The 23,835-nt window shown below is 38.9% G+C and overlaps 1 protein-coding gene across 1 annotated transcript; it reads left to right on the top strand.

Moving 5' to 3' along the window:
- The first annotated feature begins 4,890 nt into the window (after positions 1 to 4,890).
- slc38a9 (solute carrier family 38 member 9) lies at positions 4,891 to 23,612 on the top strand. Its single transcript, XM_008302748.1, has 15 exons — positions 4,891 to 5,008; positions 6,897 to 7,031; positions 10,969 to 11,098; positions 12,955 to 13,070; positions 13,155 to 13,218; positions 13,393 to 13,486; positions 14,789 to 14,959; positions 15,659 to 15,718; positions 15,836 to 16,045; positions 17,708 to 17,815; positions 19,494 to 19,600; positions 19,898 to 20,011; positions 20,115 to 20,263; positions 21,739 to 21,828; positions 22,214 to 23,612. Exons 2-15 carry the CDS (start codon positions 6,934 to 6,936, stop codon positions 22,377 to 22,379), a joined length of 1,677 nt encoding a protein of 558 aa, XP_008300970.1. The 5' UTR covers positions 4,891 to 5,008; positions 6,897 to 6,933; the 3' UTR covers positions 22,380 to 23,612.
- Positions 23,613 to 23,835: the final 223 nt, after the last annotated feature.

Genomic DNA, 23,835 nt, shown 5'->3' with positions numbered 1-23,835 from the left:
GAAAAAGCATACTGGTGCTTACATTTGTTTTTTTTAATGTGATTAGCGACAGACCATGTATGCTTCATATTAAACTGAACTGTTTTCAAAGCATATTACACGCAGAGGACAAATGTGAAGCTAGCGTGAATGTTATGTAAAGGGATTAATGGAATCTGCCAACTTCTTCAAATTCAAAATATTTATACGCTCGGACACTTTGCATATCCCTTTGTCACAGGTAGCAGACCAACTCCCTGCTTCAACCTGTGTGGGATTTCTTGTGCAATGAGGGATTCTATGATATTTTGCTCACTTTCAGTTTTGTCTCAGAATTTATTTTTGAGCTATCTTGATATTACATGTTCTCCATTTTTCCTGTAATAGGTGCAAAATTTGACGCTTCTCTCTAGGAAATGTAATGATAAATAAAGAAGAAGAAATGATAATTCACAAACTATGAAGCTGTAAAATACACCTGTGGTTATATACTGACGTAATTGGAAGTCAAATCAATCTGACCTTTGCAGTGATGTAAATAGAAATGCAATTTCAGTTTGAGTGTCTGACACAGTCACTCTCCCCAGACATACAACTGAGCCATAAGAGGCTGCAGATTCCTTACTGGCAGAGAACAGCAGCTGTGGTCAGCCTTTAGGGACACTGGATCACAATATTGCCAAGATTTCACCAGAGAGAGAAAAATTGGTTGCCTTTGACTAAATTTACCTTCTCTAATTTATGATAATGTCTCAATGTATCTGCTAAGGGAAAGGAAAACAAAAAAGGTCCACTTCCTTATGTTTTCTCAAGCTTTCTACCATTTCTTGACATGACTGGTTCCCCATGTAGGTGAGGAATACCATGACATGGCATTGAAATAACCTTCTGGTCAACTCCATACATACAATGATGTGTAGTGCCATTTTTGTTTTCTGTTTCTAAGGTCGAGAGTGAACGTTTCTTGTTCATCTTCTGTGCTGTCCATATGGATGTTCTGCAACGACTTTCCAAGGTGTGACTAAATAATGCTTTTGTCAGAATCATGTTCATCAAAAGTGTATGAAAGCACAAAAAAGCAATGTATCCAGCCATATTTTGACCACAGGTGCTCTTCTTTGTCATGCAAGAAACGAGAAACAATATATTGAGTATTTGATACCAATAAGACAGGTTTGGGGTTGTTAGGTGATTTAAAAAAAAAAAAAAAAGGAAACAAACCGGTATGGTCCTTTAAGTTAGGTGAGATAATCTAACTCTCAGTTACATTAAATAGATGGCTACAGGTGGAGGGCTACAGGATGTTGGACTTGAATAAACAGCTAAAAAAAAGAAAAAGAAAAAAAAAAAACTTGACTGTTAACAAAGATCTAATGTTTCCAACCCTGACGCCTTAAAGCACCTTTGCGGTTTGACTGTATCTTTTCCTAATTATGATTCTGTGTCTTTGTAGTTTTCTCAGTCATCCAGGCCATGGTGATCTTAAGTCCAGTGTCTTTTTACTGAAGCTCCTGGGATTTGATTCTTGTGCTTTGTTTAGCAGATACTAATGGTTAAAAATATTCAACTGGCCAATGCCAACAGAAGACTAGTTCTCATAGGATCGTTGTGGTAAATTTGGATGTCATGCTCACATCCAGGATGAAAATGATCATTTTACAACTAATTCTTCAGAGAACAGAGGTGGAAATCACTCTGATAAAGTGTACGTGTTTATCTGTGGTTGTGCAGGTAGAGTGATGTGAACGTGCACATACTGAAGAAGACCTTCTGGTTTGCTGTTTAGTTTTGCTTAAGGTTCACCAACAGTTTTGGAGTGGAAAACGTAGAGGTTTAGATGTTTGGTAATCATTTAAAAATGAACTGAAGTGAATAATGAACATGTGAAAAAGTGTAAATTTAGATACCTGTAATGTAATACACTGTTGTGTCCTATAGTCCAGTAAACTAAGAGTTAAAAAAACAAGAAAGTTTTGTACTCTAGCACTTTCTTTAACGTGTACTGTATAAGTTCATCTTCTACATGTAAAGTACTGTATGGATATTCATTACTTGCCTTGTAATGTTTGAAACAATGCTATGTTTAGAAATGGTAACCAAGAAAACAAAAGTTTTTAGAGTGTATGCATGCCAATGGTTGGGTCCCAGTATAAAAGGAAAACTATATGAAAAATGGTGCTATGTTACATTATATAAAGGTGCTTCTATGGACCCCAGCTGAATGCATGCAAAGAGGAACTATCAAAAGTAGAAAAAAAAAATAGAAAATTGATGTCCTACTGCTGTTCTCAAATAGTGCTGCTTCCCAAAGATTTTGGAAATTTGAAAAATCCAACTTTCTATTTGTTAAAATGCAACAGCCCTTCAAGTTAGACTTTCAACTCTGGTTGTGACGGAGAAACCTGGCAACATGTCAGCGATCTCTGCCACCGTGAGCACATGGTGTTTCTTTCACCCTGTTCATTGTCCTCCAAACACACTTTCAGTGTTTGTTGGGAAGTAGCATTTTAACTCTGACATAGCAAGTTTAAGTGTTGTCCATGTTCTGCCCTATTTTTTGGAGCTATGTCAGTGAAACGCATGGCGGGTGTCAGTCTGTCAGATGGAAATTTCCAATTTACTTTGTAATGCATAGTATTTCTAAAATGCTTAGTAGGTGGTTTTGTGATCACAAATGGTGAAGTTTAACTGTAAATGTTATTATTACCAGCCTCCCCAACTTTCAGACAAACCAGAATCAGGATCAGCCTGAGCCTGTTTATGTCCCTGAGCGTTATAGTCAAAGCATTGAAAACCAAGAGTATCTAAAATTCTAAAGGCAGTCCATGATGAGGTGGCATTTATGTTAGGGGGGAAAAAAAAGAACATGTTTATTTACAGTTACACTGCCTTTGTGACAAAGTCGAAAAGATCTACAGACAATCTAATGACATCATTTTGTACTCTTAGTTCTTCAGAAGTTTGTGTATTTGACTAATTTTTCAAGTAGCAGAGTTATTTCACAGCACACATCATTATCGTGTATCCAAGGTCAAAGTTGTTTGAGTTTGCAAAACTTTGTGTTTATTGTCACTGGAAAATTGGAAAATGAAGATGTGTGTGTTTATTGGTTGTATTAATCATTGTTTTTCTTTTTGTTTTTTTTATGTTTTCCATTAAATGTTTTCCAGGATTATCAATGTTTTGTTCATTTTTCATTTTAGGAGTCATGTCAGTGCTGTATGCATCTGTGGGCTGTAAACGGTGTCCTTTTGCTATGGAGTAGGAATTTATATGAAATGTTAAAGAGAGTTCTTATTTGGTCATAAAATTCTGATGTATGTTACGCTTGTAATCAAGGCATCATTTTTGTCAACTTATTCAAGATTTAGTAAATATGGAAGGATAGATTGCACTTACAGACATAATGAGTCATTGGATATGGTTCATGTCGTGCAGGAGTTTAATCATGCTATTAGAAATTTATGGTAATATCTATGAAAGGAAACATCTTGCGGCTAATTATTGTGTCCTGGTATTCTGTAATCTGTCCTCTTGTTAACAACCCCAGTAAACAAATCCAAAGCAACAACTGACCACATTCCACTAACAGGTGTTGTTGGTCAAAGCTGGATGTATGTTAATCCTCTATGCCAAGGAGCTCCATTATTGTTCAAACGCTTTTAAAAACGCACCAGTGAACCATGCTGTTGCATTGGATGACAGTCCCACATACACTACAGCACCAAATAAGGATCAGTCTGCTGCTGATAATATTTCCTGACAAATTCTTTACTTCCTCCTGTTTGAGTAACACTTCCTAAAAACTACACAGAGAATCTGATTCAGAAAACGATTTAGCCTTTCTTAAAAATGAAAGCGTTGGAAAATGTTGACGATTTTCAGTTTTTGGGAATACAATTTGAAACTTGATCAACATGAAGAGAGCACATAAAAAGTAGAGAAAAATATCAAAGAATCAGAATCAGTTTTTTTGGCCAAGTCTGTACATGCAGACACAGAATTTGACTCCAGTGAATCTTAGCTGTCTGTGCACAGTAATCAGAAAAAAGTAATAAGAATATAAAAATAAGAGGAGTCGAGGAGTAAAAACATAAACTAGAACAATAAAAACAAGAGCAATATAAACATCCAAAAATAGCATTTACAATGTGGATGCAAAGCGGTAGGGTTGCTGAGGGTTACTGAACTGACAAGGTGTCCAACAGGAAGTCAATGGTGAGCAGATATTTCCTCCTTGAACTGCAGGTATTTGGCACTGATCAGAACAAGGTTAGCTTATGAAATACTCTGTATGAATCTGCATTTGGCCCTGTAGAGCCCTTTTTCAGACCATTTGGTTCAAAACCTACGGCAATGGAAGGTGTTGGCTTCATATCCGAATGCACACCTCGATCACATGGCCGGGCTACTTGGAGACATTATTCAGGCTGAGGCCATGAAGCTGCCATTATGTATGCAGTGTCTGATGACTAATGATTAAACAACAATAGAAGGGCATGAAGCAGTCATAGTATAAAGGAGAAAAAAGGAAATGAAGTGATGTTTTGTCCAGCCTTGGTATGACTAGCAGTCTTGGTGCAGTCACTGGAGTGAACTGAGGCGGAGTTGGATCGACCTGTTCAGGTAACAAACATGCAGTGAGCACCACAATCATGTCAAACTGTTGAATGTGGAGTTTGTATTGGTGGTTCAAAAGAACAGGGTTGGCTGAAGTGAAGTGTGGAAGCAGTAAACTGGGACAGATGGCTGACTATCAGAGAAACACTAATAAAGACGTTGCACAGACAAGAACGTGCAGAGTCCAGAAGATGGCAGTAATGAAACCTGAAAGATAGCGTTGAACATCAAAAGGGGAAGTAGAAGCAGTAGTAGGGGAGGAGGAAGTAGTAGAAGAAGAGGAAGGAGGCAGAAGAAGAACAACACAGAAGAACAGCAGCAGCAAGAACGCAGCTGGAAGAAAACACTTCAAACCTTAGTTCCATCTCCTCTGCTGCCGTACTGAGGTCAACAGCAGCTCTGCAGATTGGTATGTATTTATTTTGGTGGTATTGTGTGAGCTGTGCACGGCGCCGGTGAAGTAGGAAGGAGCCGCCGGTGTGTTGACAATTCATTTCCAGACAAGTTTGTTGTTTAAATACTTGCTGAGACAGCAGAACTGGGATGAGCTGAAGGAATGAGGAGGAAAAGGCTCACTGCAGACTGTCATATACACGGTGGTCTGGAGTGTTAACACGCGTGTTTTTCTCTTGTGAATTAGTCAGATAACTTAGTGAAAGTGTCCTGAATCGTTGCTTATTGTTGCAGACGCGACACTTTGCTTTCTCACGTTACCTGCGACATCTCACGTGAGCGTGACGTCAACGTGTTTTAAAGTGCCGAGTAGGACGCCGGTTTACTTCCGGTCTGGAAATAATGATTGATTCAAGTGTACACATAAGACAGTCTCGGTATTCTGACTGTGATTGATTTATTTAACGTGAGGAAGAAGGGTGGGGGGCTCATTGTTTACGGTGTTTGTCTGTGAGTCAGCAGCTACAGGGTTCTTATTCAGCAGCTGACAATCTTGATGGTCATGTTGAGGGTAAAGAACAGTTTAAAAGCTGCTCCCTCCTCATGCAGCCAGCCAGGATCAGGGTTTGGACCTGGTCGGATGGGTGCCCCTGAGCAATGCATCAAAGTTTTGATTGGATGTTTGTCAAGGTAGAATGTTTGATGTCCACATCATTGATAACCGTGGTATTTAAACAATGAAATAGTGATTTCACGCTGATATTACACACGATAAAGTCGTAAATCCACCCTGTCCCTACACATGTATTAGGAATGAAATCAGTTTGGGATAAAACACACAATACGCAAAGTTAAAGGTGAATTTGAGTGGGTTTTTTTGTTATTATTTTCAATAGATATCAAATAGTTTTGGCCATAGTAGACTGTATTTTGACAGCTGGAATCTCAAATATTAACAGTGTAAAGTGACTGTCAGTCAGAAATGTAATAATCCCAGAGAGGAGGAGTAAAAAGTCAAGAATATGTCAAATGTGCTGAAAACGTAGTTGCATGGGACATGAAATAAACCATTAAAATATTGTGCATGACAAACAAACACAATCAAGTGTTAATTGTTCATCTAAATATTAGAGTAAAGAATGATCAGACCAAGATAGACCATTGGGGTAGTCCTGCTGTTTCACTTGCTTAGGTAAAGTTAAAGGTTGGGATGACTTTAAAGGTGCGATTTATGGATCAAAGGCATGTGATCGGATGGAGTCTGTCCTGTAGAAATGAATTAAACACCATGAGAAGTCAGTGCTGTAGAGAGCTTTAGGGACAGCCCGTACTACTGTAGATCAGAATATGTTGTTGAAGCAGCAACAAGTGTGAGTCAAATTCCAATCTAATGAAACTATTAGACTATACACTACATAACCATAATATTAACTCAGCTGATGGGGGTTTTGCTTTATTTATGATCTTGAGACCTTGTTTCAGTCTTGTTTTAATGCCTCCATACTTAAAGCTGATACAAACGTTACTTGATGCTTGTTCCTGAAATAATCTGTGTTCAGTCATATGTCCTTATAGAAAACTGTGGATCATGCAGTATTATATTGGGTGTTAATTGGCGTAAGCAGCTCATTTTTTGCTCCCGGGCCAGACGGCAGGTTGATGAAAACTAGCTTTGACAGATTTGAAACTTTCTTGAATTAGATAATCCAGCAAGAATAATATCCACTGTTATGGACTGGCCAGTCTCCAGGTCTGTGTAGGTTTATTTCCACAGCACGCTAAAGTGATTGCAGCTAGACAGTAGACCAACACACTTACTCACACTGTGTATAGTACAGGTGTTTTAATGTTTTATGGTTGTGATGGTTGTATCTGATCAAATTTTACAACATATTTCTTCGCAGTCAGGTGATGAGAGTTTAGCTGAACGTCAGCGGAATCATGGAGGATGACTGCAGGCCTCTGCTGAGCTCCGAGCAGACTGGAGGGAGCTACTCGCACAGAGCCTCCATAGACTCTCTGGACTTCAAGCCTAAAAGGTAGATTACTTTGAAACACTACACCAGTCCATTTGTGATATTTGCTAGCACTGCTCTCACCTGCACATGACAGAATAATTCCCTCCTGTGAGATTCTTGCAGCATTGCACAGAGGTTCCTGTTGTTCAGCAGTGCACACGACAAGTGGTGTCATTGCTGCTGTTGTGCAGCGGGCTTTGGGTGTGGTTTTGGCTGGTCATGCACTTCTCAGTGGCCTAGACAGCTGAAGAGGCCACACTCGTTCCAGGGTGACATGGTAGAAAAGTATGAACATGTCAAGTCACTTTATGTTGGGTTTGTCAAGACAACATTTCCTTAGTTCTAAAAATCATGACCACGATCTTTAGAGTGTTACACTGAGATAAAGCGAAATGGTACAGAGGTGTTTAGTTTGCTGACTCATTTGGTCAATGAGTGTCACAACTAAAGTGATGTGACTGATGTGCTTTGCTACAGAGCAGGACTGAAACCCTCTGAGAACATAAAGAAAAAGATTCTCTGGTCTGATGTAGCTAAGCTGATTTTCCGCATAATTTTTTTCTTTGTTGTCTTTTTGTTTTTGTCTTGTTGCGGTATTGAGCTCCCACATCTGTTCCTTTTATGTGTTTTTAGGCTGCTGAATTAGTTTTCATGCAGCTGCAAATATTTTGTAATAATTAGAAATGGAAATTAAATTACACTTATTACCTGTTGTTATTCCTTATAATAAAGTGTTTTGCAATTGTCCAGTCTGGAAGAAACAAAAGCATGGATGTTTTTTTTGCTGAGTTAGCAGTGGTTGGTTGGACTTTGGTTACTGGAGTGTCAAACGATTGTTTTCTGCTCTGAAAAACTATCCCATGGCCTACTTTTGTACATTATGAGATAATGCAACCAGACGAGAGGACAGATTGTTTATGCTGCTAGTGCTGGGGCCAGAGGGGTTAATAATAATGATTTTCAATTTTGGGGTCATTCAGTTGCAAAAACGTGTTTAAAATCCATTTCTTTTGCCAGACAGGACACAATATGTGAAACATCAGTGATACCAGGCCTTAACCAGACATACAGTTGGGTGTCTTCTGTGTAACAGTGGAAATTAGTGCAATTTGTTTGCAGGATTTTCACCTGCAGTGAACTGTGAATAAGACCCAGAATAGACCTCTGGGGGACCCCACGCTGGAGAGGAATACTTAAAGGGCCGACATCTCCAAGCAAGACAGAGGAGGAATTAAAATAGAATAGAGACCAGAGTCTGGGGCAAGCAGCAAATCAATGCAGACCTTGACAAGAGCAGTCTCCTGCTATGTAGGGAGCACAAACTAGATTATCCGTCCATCCATTATCTATGCACCACTTAATCCTCACTATGGACAGGACACCAGTCAATCACAGGGCTACACTTAGAGACAGACAACCAAGCACACTCACATTCACACCTATGGACAATTTAGAATTACTAATTAACCTCGACATGTTTTTGGACTTGTGGGAGGAAGCCGGAGAACCCAGAGAGAACCCACGCTGCACGGGGAGAACATACCAACTCCACGCAGAAAGATCCTGGTGTCCTCACTGGGACCGCGATCCGGCGACCTTCTTGCTGCGAGGCAACGGTGCTAACCACTGATCCACCTTGCAGCCCACAGACTAGATTATAATTTTCATAAATCATTATCATAATAATTTCATTTTCAAATCATTATTCATAAGAGAAATTTGTTGGAATGGACACAGTTTTCCCCTAAAATCTTAGATTAAAATGGCTGCTTAGAGACGGGTCTAAAACTACTTACAACAGAGGTATCTAAAGAGGTCTTCTTTAAAAGTGGGTAAACAGTGGCATGTTTGGAATAGGAGGGGACATTTTTAGTAAGCAGAGAGCACTTATGAATAGCTAAAATATCAGGGTCAAGTGTCTGAGACACAACTTTAAATGAATTAATGAAGTCACATCAAACTGTCTTGATAAATGTCTGCTATTTTGTTAATAAAGTAATTTTTAAAAAATCCTCACCTCCTTCAGTGGAAACTTTAACTGGTTGGCTGAGCAGTGGTACCATTGTGGAATTTATGGTTTTAAAGAGGATTCTGGGATTGTGACCCTATTTAGCTTGGTGCTCAGGAAAATCAGTGTGATTTGCTTCTCTGTTTTCACACTCATAGGAGAACATTAGATATTTCAGAGAAGCAAGTTAGACATTACGTTTCTCTTTTTCCCACTTCCTCTCTGTTTTCCTGCACACAAATCATTTTTTCTTCATAGTAGGTAAAAAAGGTTTTAGCTTTTTGTACGTGACTGGTGACACAGAGTCTAAAATCTTCGTGTAGGATAAAACTAAGACAAGAAACGGAGACTTTAAGGGACGAGAACGATCAGTGTGGTGGGTTTGTGGTCAGGAGAGAGCAGTGGAACCTAGAAGAGAACTGCACTGTGGTCAGAAATGGCAATAGGAACTAAGTGCTATCTTCCACAAAGACTGTTGCAGCTTACCAGATCAAGTGTGTGCCTTTTGTCATGACTGAGGTGCTTCATATTTTGGGTCAAATTAAAAGAATCTAATAATTTGATCGTATCAGATGCAGAAGATGTACGTGTACACATACTTCTTTAATAAAAAACAAGGTTGTTTCCTTTTTTTATTAAAAAAAAAAACATAACATATTGCGATGTTGGTGTTTTTAGTTGTACAATTAACACACGTATTAAGCACAAAACTGTATAAATGACACATAACATTGCATTTATTGCATTTAGAATGACTGGACAAAGCACATTGAGGCTATTTGGGCATTTTGTGCCCATGGAGTTTGATGACCTGCATTGTACAGGCCATACAGTAGGTTTAACCCAACAAAGTGTGGATTGACCATGGTCAGCTGAGCTGACTGAGACTATGCATGGCTCTCTTTGCTGACAGTGTTTGCTAGATAACAAACAAGGTATTTGCTATGAGCTTAGCTTCTAGGAATTTGCTTGGCAAGCACATGCTTAGATGTTAGTTATGTGAGCAGGTATGTGTGAGTTTTGCACCACCCTAGCATCATTCCCTACTGTATTAGTAGTTTCAGAGAATTTTAATCCAGTTTGGTATTTCACAACGACCAACTACCTCCTAGCAAATAAACCATTAAAAATGTTTAGAATGTTTTAGGTCGAGACATGTAAGGATTTTTGTTTGTATTTGTGTAGTGTGTAATTCAAATGTATAAATGCAGTTAACTACTTAAATGTGAATGTCTCATTTACATTTGGATCTGTTACATGTATATATAATAGCAGGAAACTGGGAAAAATGCCTCATCTAGCTCTAGTTTCCACAGAACATGATGACATTTATTTATTCATTCATTCATTCATTTATATATAATAGCAGGAAACTGGGAAAAATGCCTCATCTAGCTCTAGTTTCCACAGAACATGATGACATTTATTTATTCATTCATTCATTCATTCATTCATTTATTTTAAACTTCATTGCCAGCCATCAGTGACAGGGAAATAATATAAGAAAAACAAAAACAACAACCTTGAGACCAGACTACCCATACTTAAATATGCATGCACACATATACACACATATGTACCAAATGCAAACTGAAATAAAAATGAGACGAATGACTTGTTAAAAATAAATAATAATAATCATGATAATAATGAAAATAATAAATAAAAAAATTCACCATACATGTACAAAATGAACCTCAACATGTTTTTGGACTGTGTGGGAGGAAGCCGGAGAACCCAGAGAGAACCCACGTTGCACAGGGAGAACATGCAAACTCCACACAGAAAGATCCTGGATGTCCTTACCGGGACGCGAACCGGCGACTTTCTAGCTGCAGTGCTAACCACCGAGCCACCTTGGAGCCCCACCTGATTCATTCTAAAAAAAAAAAAAAAGTTAAATAAATAGACTGTACTTAAAATGACATGACTTTTATCTTTTTCTTTTAGACCTTTCCATGTGGAGCCCAGGAACATTGTAGATGATGACCCACAGGAGAGAGTCTCTGCCGAGGCGGCCATCCTCAACAGCAGAGTCCATTACTATGGCAGGCTGACGGGCTCTTCTGACAGACTATTGGTAGGTCTAATTGTTATAACCATGGATATATAATTATCACTATAGTTCTTGGCCAAATCTGCTGACTTCCTGTTCCTACACACAACAACTGATGGCGACATAAAACCCAGACACAAGTATAGGATATTTATTACTGTATTTTGGAATGCTATATTAAGCACATTTTGGTTCTGTTTGTTGTATTTTTTTAGTTGTCTGCAAAAGTTGCACCTTTTGCTGATTTCTGAAATGGTCAGAAAAAAGATCATAAAAGTTTGCCTTTCATCAAATGTTAACACATTGTTACTTTGTATTGTATGAACTTATAACCAGAAGGAGAACTGTAATGTGTTCACAAATTTAAGAAAATGTTATTGGTAAATAATTCCAGCTCATAAATTCTCAGATGTTATGGTGACACTCAACCTCTGACTAAGATCTGAAAGTGAAGCTAGCTGATGCTTAAAGCGTGGAAAGGCTGTAAGAAACATTAAAGCACTTCCAGCTTGCATTTTTTTTTACTGTCTGTAGTGGCTAAGCCTGAACCTAAAGCCACTGAGGGCTGCATAGACAGTAACAGTCGTCTGACGCGCTCTGTTGTAGCACTGCCGGTGAAATTAACAGTCTAAACCAACACCTTGAGTTGGATGGGTTTATTTGCTCACTTCAATCCAATATTAAATGGACACGTACAAGTGTGTTTACCAAGTTCACCAACAAAAGTAGCAGCACCAGTAAGTGTGCTGCTTACCGCGACAGGTCAAAAACTGTTTGCCCTCTTTTCCGTCTAGCAACACCTGTACCTGACAGAAGGTCCATCCATCCACTATCTATACACCACTTTATCCTCATTAGGGTCGCGGGGGGCTGGAGTCTATCCCAGTTGACTTAGGGCGCAGGCAGGGGACACCCTGGACAGGTCACTGACAGAAGGTTCCTACCTTAAATACATGCTCTTAATCCCTTAGAGTGCCACCTGGTGGATACATTAGTGTTTTCCACACATTGACACACATTCTGTAACTGGCTCCTACACTGTCTTAGATGTTTTTAGAAATGGCTGTGAAGGATAATGGTGGAAATATGGACAAGGTCAGGAAGAGCAAGAACATTTTAGATAAAACTGCACATTTGCTGGCTGCTTGACTCCATGACTGCAAAGAGGCTGCAGGAAGGTTCAGTGACACAGGAGGGAGGGTGTATCATTTCATTGTGCAGTCTCATTGGATTTCATTGGATGCACAAATAGTGCTGTTGAGGTAAAGTCATCAGAAGCAAACCTTACCTTCTGTCTGGCACAGAGTCAAAATCTAGAAAAGTCGAAGTTGTTTTGGAAACAAATACTGTGGACAAATGATTTAAATTGTGGGATTTTTTTTAGTGCAGTTCTATTACCAGAACATTTACAAACGCACTCTCTTCAATAAAAATCTTTTGTTAGTTTACTAATAAAGCAGGGTTTGCAGATATACTAGGAACAAAACTTTCATTTAAGAGCTTACTGCCCATATCTCTGTTTAACCTCTGACCATGGTAGAATGTTCCACAACTGGTTCTCTCTCTCTTTTTTTAAATCAAATAATGCTGTATGGGGTGATGAGTGTCCTTCTTTTTTCTAACTGTATGAATTAGTATTTTGTGTATTTTATTTTGATTACATCTCTATCAGGTCAGTGGGGGGTGTGTATTATATATTACCTCATAGCTGGTGGGTTTTATACCCTAAGGTAGGCTTTCTTTGTTATGTAATTACATGATATCAACATAATTCCAGTACTTTTCATAAAGGCTCGTCACTATACCTGTAAGCACTTTAACTTCACTGTGTGTCTCTCTGTGTGTCTGTGTGTGTTGTTATTTTGTTTTTCCTCCTCCAGAGTCCTCCAAACCATGTGATCCCACGGCCAGAGGAGATCTACATCTACAGTCCACTGGGGACAGCTTTTAAGGTTGCAGGCAGCGACCACTCTAAAAATCCCAGCATCATTACAATGTAGGCCCTGTCAAATCATCCCCCTACACTTCAACTTTCTTCTTACTTAAGTGAATGTACTTAACTGCTTTTCTCTCCTCACAGATTTGCAATATGGAACACAATGATGGGCACATCTATACTGAGCATACCTTGGGGCATAAAGCAGGTGTTTTGCTTTATTTTACACACTTCATGTTTGGTCCTCATCTTGTTCAAAGCCACGTCTAAAATGACTAGTTTTGTGTTGACCCCGGTTATACTTGAAATGCACAGTTTAATGTTAAATTTTACCTACAGGACAATAACTGAAAATAAATCAGTGTTGACTTTGTCTCTTCAGGCTGGTTTCACTCTGGGGGTCCTCATCCTCATTTTCACAGGCCTGCTGATGTTGTACTGTTGTTACATCGTCCTCAAATCACCAAAGGCAATAAGTAAGTCCTGCAACAGGTTTAAATATATGATGTTTAAAGTGTAACAGCTATAATATGCTGCTATCAGATGGAAATAATTAACTGCATTGATCGATAAAATAAATATATAATGCACGTTTAGCAATTTTCTGCCACCAATTTCTGTCTTGCATCATTTTCAGTAGCAGTACTTTTTACCGTCAAACATTTTTAGATTCCTCATTGTTCTCCATTAAAGCAACACGTTGATTGAAGCAGCTGCACACGATCGTTTCATTTTGTCACATGACGTGTTAAACACCCTTTCATGTGAAGTGCCAACAGTTTTAAGTAGTTTGTCCAGTTTCAACTTGGAAAACAGCGACATGTTGTTGTGCTGCATTAACAAGAATCTAGTACAACATGGAAGTTAAAACAGGTCTCTGTTCATTTCATGCAATAAAAATATTGTGTACCAATATCAGTGAACAATTGTGATAACTAGTTGTGGTCTAAATATTCATTTAAAAGAATCTTGATGAGCAGTTTGGCCATAATCATGCAGTCCTACTCACCATGCAAATTTAGCATTTTTCCACACAACTGTTTAGGTAATTTTTGAGCCTCATGTTATCATCTTCATTTTAATAGGCACCTGTTATTATGCCTCTTATAGTCAACTCCACCGCAGTCTAAATAGAAACTCTGAGCTCTCAGTCAGTGTCTGAGCCACATGTGAGATTTTTGTTCAACACAATTCATCCAAATGTTCAACTATGTGTAAACCCTTACAGTTTGGTCGCTATGTTAAATTTTACCCATGCAATTTCAATACTGATGAAAACCTAGTTAAATCCTATTCTGAGACTTGATACTTTAGCTTGGTATCCATTATTTTATTTTACATTGAACATGCTGAAGCATAGTCTGATGAGAAATGTGTATCCGTCCAAAGACTGGACTGTAAATGGTGTAAACAAATAAACATGGGAGCTACATTTTACAGAAAACAGAGTAGAAAAGTGGAAGGAGCTGCAGATTGCAGAGATAGTTTCTTGCTTCAAAATTCACATTTCAATGTTTTCTGTAAGGATAAATCCACTGTTCAACAACAAGGAGCAATTTCTCTTTCCTGCTTGGTAAAATATTCTAATAATATGTAGTAATTAGAAGTAGCTGTTCTGTAGCAGTTGTTGCTGTCTTGATGATAGCAGTAAGCTGTCATTATGGCAGCAGGTAGGGAACAAATCTGGACTGTAACACATTAAACAGATTAAAACTGCTGACATTTCTATCCAAGAATTAGATAATAATTGCTGTAGTTATTGTCTGTGTTCCGTCCAGCCTCCGTGGACACATCCAGCTGGGAATTCCCTGATGTTTGTAGGCACTACTTTGGAAAGTTTGGTCAGTGGTCCAGCCTGGTTTTCTCCATGGTGTCGCTAGTTGGAGCCATGGTGGTCTACTGGGTCCTCATGTCCAACTTCCTCTTCAACACTGGACAGTTTATCTACAGTAAGTCACAATGCTGTCGTCAGTAAAAGAAAGTAAGTATTACGTACAGTTGAAACCAGAAGTTTACATACACTGTATAAAAAGACCAAAGTACTACTAATACTAATACTAAGGAAATGTATGTAAACTTCTGACTTTGAAGAAAGTCATAAAACATTCTCTAAAAATTCTCTCTCATATTATTCTGGTATTTAGCAAATAGAAATAATTTTGGTAATCCTAACTGACCTAAAACAGGAAAAGTTTAGTCTCATTTAATGTCAGAAAGTGAGGGGAAAAAAATAAAAAAAGTCTTTTTATACAGTGTATGTAAACTTCTGGTTTCAACTGTACATTTGTAGTTTCTTTGCTGGATTGTTTAAACAAAGAAAATTCAAGGCAACACACATTTGTTGTTTCTGACTCCATGTTAAACAGCCTTCCACTGTCTTACAACTGTACCACGGCCGATTCTGTGTTTTCTTTGTCAGATGACTTGACAAAGTTCATCATGGCATTTATGTGTTTCATTTAGGGACTAGCCTAATGAGCCTTAAATTCCAAAGCCTACCTCACCATGTGTTCACCATTAATAGCAGTTGAGAACATCTGTTTATAGATGATGGTAATTTTTTGCAGAGAGATGGAAAATAATTGGTGGTTGTATCTCTAAACTTGCAATTATTTCTCTGAGTTGATGGCGTGTTCTCCTGTTTATAGACCATGCTCACAATGTCAACGTGTCAGATTCAGAGTTTGGAACCAACGGCTCAGAAAGAGGTAAGTCACTTGCACAACGCAACTTTGTTTTATCATTGATGTTAATGATGTAGTTCTTTTGTAAATGCAGAGTAGGTAACTGTATGTACGGTAACGCTTTGTTGATTTGTTCACCAGTCATCTGTCCATACCCAAACACCGACCCTGGAGGGAATGATACCATCAGCACACTTTATCTTAGCAGTAGCGGAAACGGTACCTCTGATGTCAACGATTTTCAACGCTATTGGAGTAAAACCAACACCGTCCCCTTCTACCTCATCATTCTGCTGCTTCCACTGCTGTGCTTCCGCTCAGCTTCGTTCTTCGCAAGGTTCACTTTCTTGGGTAAGCTGGAACAAGAGCAATGTTCAGGATACATCAGAAAGCTTAGGCTTGGCACAGAATGAATACCAGAGTTTTTTTTTGCAACTCACTGTCACAACATAAGCATTGAAACATCAGCACTAGGTACCTGTTCTGGTCTTTGATTGAATTTTGGCCAACCTACATTAATTGATTTGTAGCAGTTCGATAGTTGCCATTGTGTTGAATTATGACAGAAACACACTTTGCTTCAGCTTAGAGAACCAGGAGGTAATCAAACAACTAAAACTGCTAGCATGTCAAGAACAAATGTTTTGTAAATTGTTTTTAAAGTGGGTTTAGAGGAAAAGAGTTCGCTTCCAGAAATAGAGATCACTCTGGTGTCTGGCAAGCACTTAGAGTTTCTCTTTCTCCTCTTCTTTCAATCTAAGTAACTGTGTGTAAGCATCCTAATTAGATGTTAGTTTCTTCTGCGGTTGTGTCTGGTTCATTTCTTTCAACAGTGATCCCAGCTTTCACATTCAAATATCACACCTTAGGCATGCATCTTCAAGCCCAAATATAATCTATACAGTTTCTATCAGTTTTCTCTGATAACATCAGTGAGGTGTCTCATTATAAGGAGCGCTCTCTCAGCGTTAACCTCCGAAGCCTTTATATTATTACTCCAAATACTACTGGCTCATAGTCATGACGCTTGCATCGAGGTGGAGCCACTCTCCCTCCCTATTAAAGGGATTGACGCAGTGTCACCCATCAGAGAGCAAGCAGCCACTCCTGTTCAGGGGAGAAAAAGGGAGGGGGATAAATTGCCCTCAGCTTCAAAAGAACACACCCCAGTGATGGATGTTTGGGCCTGAAGGCAGAGTTTGGTTCAAGTATGACCTTAAGATTACCTTGTGTGAACTGTGCATTGTACATCACTGACAGTACGTAAGTGTCACTGACATGTTTTGCTGATGCAAGGGCCAGCAATAATAAGGCAGAGTATCTTTATGTCCACCTGATCCAGAGGTTCAAATACCAAAGATAAATCACAAACAGAGACCAGTGGTTTAGACATTGGGCAGAGCTATCGTACTCTTTTAAAAAAAAAAGATTAAAAAAAAAGTCCAGAGGGTGCTGGCCTACCGTATGATCTGAAAAACGTAACGGCAGGCTAAAATGGCTACCAAAGACACTTTAATAGTAAAATAGCAGCTGCTGAAGAAAGGAGAGAACTACTGCCAAAGAGCATTAAAAGGAAATGATCTGAGATTTGCTGCCTATACTTCAAACACCCTCCATTTGTTTTTCTACAATGTCATTGTGATGTGGACTTCTGTGCTCTAAATAATGTATATGATCCAGTCACACTGTATCTAGGAGAGGCATCATCTCTCCTATCTTATTGCACCTCATCCACCTGGGGGCATTCAGTATCATTGTTAGACCCCTCTCCCTCACTCTGGTCACCGTGGGGGGAAATGTTGGGAAATGTTGCAGTAAAAGCTGCCATACTAGCAGGTCAGAGCAGCCCTAAATCACATTATGTTGTAGAATGCAGGACAGATGAGCCATTATGCTTAGAGTTGAAGATTAGCTCCAGAGTTTGTTAAAACTGCTTTTTGTGGCGTTCCTTCTGAATGCGCTGTGTGCTGTGTCACTCATCCATCCATTGTTGCTTCCTTCCGTCTTGTCCAGGCACCTTATCAGTGCTCTACCTGATTGCGCTGGTTACTTACAAAGCTGTCCGCCTTGGCTTCCACCTGGAGTTCCACTGGTTTGACGCAACCCAGTTCTATGTTCCAGGTAAACCTTTGTGTTCGTTTTCTCAGCAACTAGGATGAACCTTGTTGGCATACTCTAGTTAAAGAATGTGAAACAGTCAGTACATCCCATTGAAACCGTCAGCTTCTTCAGCATTTTAAATAAGAAAGCCTTTGATTCTATGCTTCAGTCAAGAATTAAAATGACTATCGTGTCATGTTACATTTGATCCTCTTTGAAACCGTGCTTACAGATAAAGGTGATGTACTTCAACACAACCACAAGTAAACTTAGCTTTTCCAATTATTTCTTGTATTGACAAAAATATCAATAGACGTTTTATTCTTTTGTGTTGTGCATAGTTGTACTCCAGTCTCTAACAATGGCTTGCTACATTTTTTGAACGGTCTTCCAGGCAAACTTTACTTATGGTAGCAAGATATTTGGGGGTGTTTTTGCATGTCCTGCTTTCGAATCCTCAAATCCCCCTACAATGTGCTTTAAGTGCAGACTTTCAGCTTTAGTTTAAGGGTACTGACATCCACATCAGATGAAGGTTGTAGAAGTTACAACACATTTCATATGTGCCGTCCGCCTTTTTAAGGGGCCAAAAGTAATGAATTGGCCTGCCCTGCCTTTCTCACTAAAATACCCCAAAGGTGTTCTCTAGAAACTCACACAATTTTGCCATTTGCCCCTCCCCCCTTCTAGGGAAAGGCCTCCCTTCCTTCTTCCCTTTAAATGGCGTAACACCTCCTGTGGCAGGAGCTCCAGCTCCTCTCTTCATAGTTATGTAACCAATCATCCCCAAAATAACTATTCCAACAATCATTAGGTAGTATAGCCACAGCCAGGCAGATAGCACTCCTATCCAGCTATCTGCTGTCATAAGTGATCGTGCCACCACAGTTCCTTCTGTCTCATGACAGTAGCATTCATGCCCATCTTTTACCACTCATTGTTTTGTGTTTATTTGGCATATAACCTAAAAAAACACCATACCTACTGTCAAAGAAGGCTGGGAAAGTGCCTTAGACTCCAACAGAATTACTTCAACGGGGAAAACTTGTAGTTTGTAGCTTGGATTTGAAATATATCTTTTGTGACACCAGTCCTTGAACTTCTCTGACACACCTCGTACATGGTCTTTAAAGTGTGTGTAGACCTTTGTTCACAACTATGTAAAAAATTAAACAAGTATTTATTGTTATTTTGTTTAGTACAGTATACTCTATTGAGCCATCCATTATTGATACCCCACTTAATCCTCTGTAGGGTCATGGGGGGTTGTAGTCTATCCCAGCTGACTCAGGGTGAAGGCAGGGGACACCCTGGACAGGTCTCCAGTCTATCACAGGACTACACTTAGAGACAGACAACCAAGCACACTCACATTCACACCTACGGACAATTTAGAATCACCAATTAACCTCAATATGTTCCTTCTTCTTCTTCTTCTTCTTCTTCATTATAATAATAATAATAATAGTAATAATAATAACAATAAGACATTATTTGTATATACCTAGGTACATTGAAAATGAAGAATTCCCCCCAATGTGTCCTCTGAGATTTTAAATATATAAAATGAGTGAAATGGATGAAAGTTTTTTGATCAATGAAAGTAATGAACAACACAACCAGAAGCATTACTGTGGCTTCAACTTGTTTTGTTGTTTGCAGTGGCAAATGTGTCATTGACCTTATTTTGCTCTTTCAGAGTTCAGACTGCTCTTTCCTCAGCTGACTGGTGTCCTAACTCTGGCCTTCTTCATTCACAACTGCATTATCACACTCATGAAGAGCAACAAGCACCAAGAGAACAATGTGAGCCCCATCCATCCAAGCTCCTGACAGTTTCATATATGTGCATTGCACTCTTCAAATCTGGTCTTTGCCGACTCAGATAACACTGTTCAGATTCACAAGTAGTTTTTAAAATTTTTTTGGTGGATCATGTCAGTCATCATTAGCGATGACAGCACTGGTGTACAAGTTGGAACAACATTTATTAAAAATCAACCTCCCGTTTTCATTTTCTTCTCATAGTTTATTGACCTCAGGATACACAGGAAGTCAAGTGATGCTTTTAAGTTAAATGTGTTTGTGTTTTGATGTCTTTAGGTGCGGGACCTGTCTGTGGCTTATCTTCTAGTAGGAATGACCTATATGTATGTGGGAGTGTTGATTTTTGCTTCCTTTCCTTCACCGCCTCTCTTCAAAGACTGCATCGAACCAGTAAGATTTAAACATGCTGCTTTTACAGTATTTAATATTATCTACAGTGACTGCAGCTTCCCTATTGGATTTCTTTAAGGACTGCACTGCTTCTCTCTTACAGAACTTCTTAGATAACTTTCCCACCACTGATAAGCTGGTGTTTGTGGCTCGGGCCTTCCTGCTCTTCCAGATGATCACAGTCTACCCTCTGTTGGGATACTTGGTGCGGGTCCAGATCATGAGTCAGATCTTTGGAAATCATTACCCCAGGTAACCCTTAACAATATTGAATTCAGTGTTTGTGATTTGTTTTTTCTGTATCCAAGCAGCAGATTGTTGATGATAACTTTTGACAACAGTGTGCTTGGTTTTTGACAAAACTCACATACAGTACTGTGAAATATTAACAGTATGAAATTCAGACTAATGAACGCATGACTGGAAGCTTCAGATTCATGTGAAATCTCAGGCAATTTCCCACCTTAGTATATCTATTGGAACAGTCACTGTAGCTGACTATGTCTCTTCCTTCAAACAGGTTTGTTAGTATATACCGTACCAGACAATACTTGGACACACTGACTTATTTAAGGGGTTTTTCTATGTTTTTTGTTGACATTTTATGAAATGTAGAACAGCAATTTGGAAGAAGAGAAATTTAATTGAGTCATTTGTCTTTTGATGACAGCTTTTGGCAAACGCTTAATCAGTTCATGGGGTCATCACCTGTAATGGTTTTCAGTTAATAGGTGAGGCTTCATCAGCTGCATTGTGCCAAATTAGTGTTGATAACAAATAATGCTGTTCAAATACCATAGAAATCCGTCTTACGTTAAGAAGCGCTCAGTTAGGTAAAGAGAAACGACATACATTCAGACACAAGTCATTTTGCTTTAGTCATTTTCAAGATCTTTGCAGGTTTCCTCAAGTGCAGTCACAGAAACCATCAATATGATACTGTACTGTGGAGATATGGTGTTACCATGCAGGAATGGTATAGAGCAGCAAAGGAGAGCATCCTTACCTATGCTAAAACTCTGTGGTTTGGCAGCATTTTAGGTGATGACAGGGGACCGCTGGATGCAGTGGTGTGCACTGCATCCAGAACTCATCATGTTTTTATGACTGAAGGGTTTTACTATTTTTGTGTTTTCCTCTGTGTTCAAATGGGCTCACTTAAATATTGAATCATGAGTCACAATAGTAGAAATGGCCCACATGAGGACCACAGCAAAAAAGGAATACCAAGACTTACCTCTAAACCCTGCCCAGGATAAGTTCATTTGAGTAACTAGCCTCTAAAATTGCAAAGTCAACTGCACCTCAGGATTCAGTAGTTCGGGCTTGGTTTATTTTAAAATTCCATGTCTTTTTTTTGTTTTGTTTTTACGTCTTCATTGTTGTTGTAGAATGTAGAAAAGTTAAAAGGTTAGCAGTAGCCCATCTGACCCTGCCTTTTAATGATGACATGCTGCAGGAAAGGACTTTCTTTCTTTCTTTTATAAATCATTTATCAGAGGCATGTTTCACAGAGGTTGGTAAAGAGCTAAAGGAAATTGAATAAGCAACTCAATAATATGCAAAAAGCAGTGAGCTAGTATTTTTTTTTCAAATCTCACATGATTACACAGCTTTTTAAGTTAATGAAATGAATGAAATGAATGAATGAAAAATACTTTATTTATCCCAGAAAAGAAATTCAATTAATTAAGCATATCATAACTTTTCACTTTATCTCTCTTCAGTTTCTTTCATGTTCTGATGCTGAATATCTTAATTGTCGGAGCTGGTGTCCTGATGGCCAAGTTTTATCCCAATATCGGATCCATCATACGGTATGTATGCATGTCTGTGTGTGTCTGTCTGTGTGCGTGCGTGTCTGTGTGTGTGTGTGTGTGTGCGTGTGCACGTGTGTGTGTGTGGATGTGCGCCTGCTCTTCATGAGAGTGTATCGTGACTACTCTTGAAGAAACTTAGATGGACAGAGATTTTTGGGGTCCGTGCTGTTTTTTTGACTGCAAAGCCTGTCTTACGAGAGCAACAGGGCTCCGTAACCAAGGGATATAATAGACTGTTTATGGGCCAGGGAGGGAGCACAGTTGGGTGAGGGTTGTTCATGCAATTGTATTTTGTGTTCAATCAAACATTCTATTGAACAATTTTGTGATTGCTATTGATGAGGTGTCTCTCACTTGTACATACCCCTCCTCCCTTTTGCAGGTTTTCCGGGGCTACATGTGGCTTGGCTTTAGTGTTTGTATTTCCTACATTAGTCCACATGATCTCCCTGAGACGCCAGGGAAGGCTCAGCTGGCCCTCAGCCATCTTCCACAGTTTCCTGATCCTGCTGGGCATAGCCAACCTGATTGCTCAGTTCTTCTTGTGAGAAGCAGTCACTTCACTGTTCAAAGGTCATGATAAAAAAAATTTGATCGACAGTTCAGATGGGAATCTCTGTAATTACCTGCAGAACTTTGATGTACATACGTATTTTATTTCATACAATGCAGCCTTTGGTAATTCTATGCTCAAATCATCTTTGGAGATAGGGCCCCTACAGTAACTTGGATTGTTCGTGCCCACACTGATTCCAGACATGCCCAGCCAAGTCTTCTAGACACACTGTGAACTATGTCGAACCTCAGCCCAACTACATCAGCAGCAGTACATTCAGTATATAAAGTTACTGTTCAAAGCTTTTTTTTTTTTTTTTTGGTAGTGAACCTTAAAGTGCAGAATTGATATTTTTTACAACAATTTATCAAATGCCAATGTGAAAAGGGCTCTAGTAGGGATGAACCTACAGAGGATAGGATGAATCTGAAGTTCCTGCTTTATCGAGCTCCATGCTCCGTTTTACTTGTCTGTTTAGCTCTCTGGCTGAAACTCTATTGTTTGAGTTCACCCTTGCCTGTCTCATAGCACTGTTTTGGCTGCAGCTGTTTCCAGAGGAAAAGCTCTAAAAGCCAACTGCACACTACCTGTTCATCACCAAAAAGCAGACTAACAACAGAGACTACAACAGCTAAAGAGATAGATGTTGCCCTCAGGAGTTGGTTGAGACCAGAGACGGTCTAAATAAGAATAATTTTGGACTTATTACCAGTCCCAGTTAATATCATTGGTGCTTCATAAGTTATCGATGTTGAAATAAGCAGCTGTTTACTAACAAGTTTATCGTATGAACTTGAACTTGGAAAGGAGATATGATAATGGTTTCCATATCTTCTCCTCACTGCCCCCAAGTGGTAAAGCATGTCTGTTATTTCAGGTCAAAATGTGTCACGATTTGGTAAAACCAGATTTTATGGTTTGCTTTTTTTTATGGAAGTTGTATAATTCTTACACCAGGGAATCAAATAAAAAACAATTTAATAACAGTCCATTAATAACTTTGATTATCAGTAACTGTTTATTTATTTTTGAAGACAGCAGTGTTCTGTTTGTGAATAAACTTTTGACATACTCTTTTAATTTTTATGACCAGTGTTGATTTACATGTTGGACATGTTTACGTGATGCCCATTTTCTAGATACTATGCCAACTGAGCTGTATTTTACGAATGATAGGATAGACAAAGGGAATATGTGTATGAAATAAAACATATCAATCTGTAAATGCTGTAGTTTCCTGTTTTAATGAACTTGTACCCGTGTAAACAATAATTCAGATTCATTGGAACACATGTAAGTAGAATTATCTATTGATGTCTTATTTACATTTTACTTGCTGTTTGTTTGTGGTATGTGGAAGACAACAGTCAGAATTAGTAAGTAAGTCAGCTGTTGAATTGGTGAGTACACTATTGGATGGCCACTATTTCACTGAAGCAAATAGTGGT

Source organism: Stegastes partitus, unplaced genomic scaffold (assembly GCF_000690725.1).
Source record: "Stegastes partitus isolate 25-593 unplaced genomic scaffold, Stegastes_partitus-1.0.2 Scaffold1874, whole genome shotgun sequence".
Taxonomy (NCBI): domain Eukaryota; kingdom Metazoa; phylum Chordata; class Actinopteri; family Pomacentridae; genus Stegastes; species Stegastes partitus.
The sequence above is the reverse complement of the archived record's forward strand: the minus strand, read 5'-3'. Positions and strand labels throughout refer to the sequence as shown.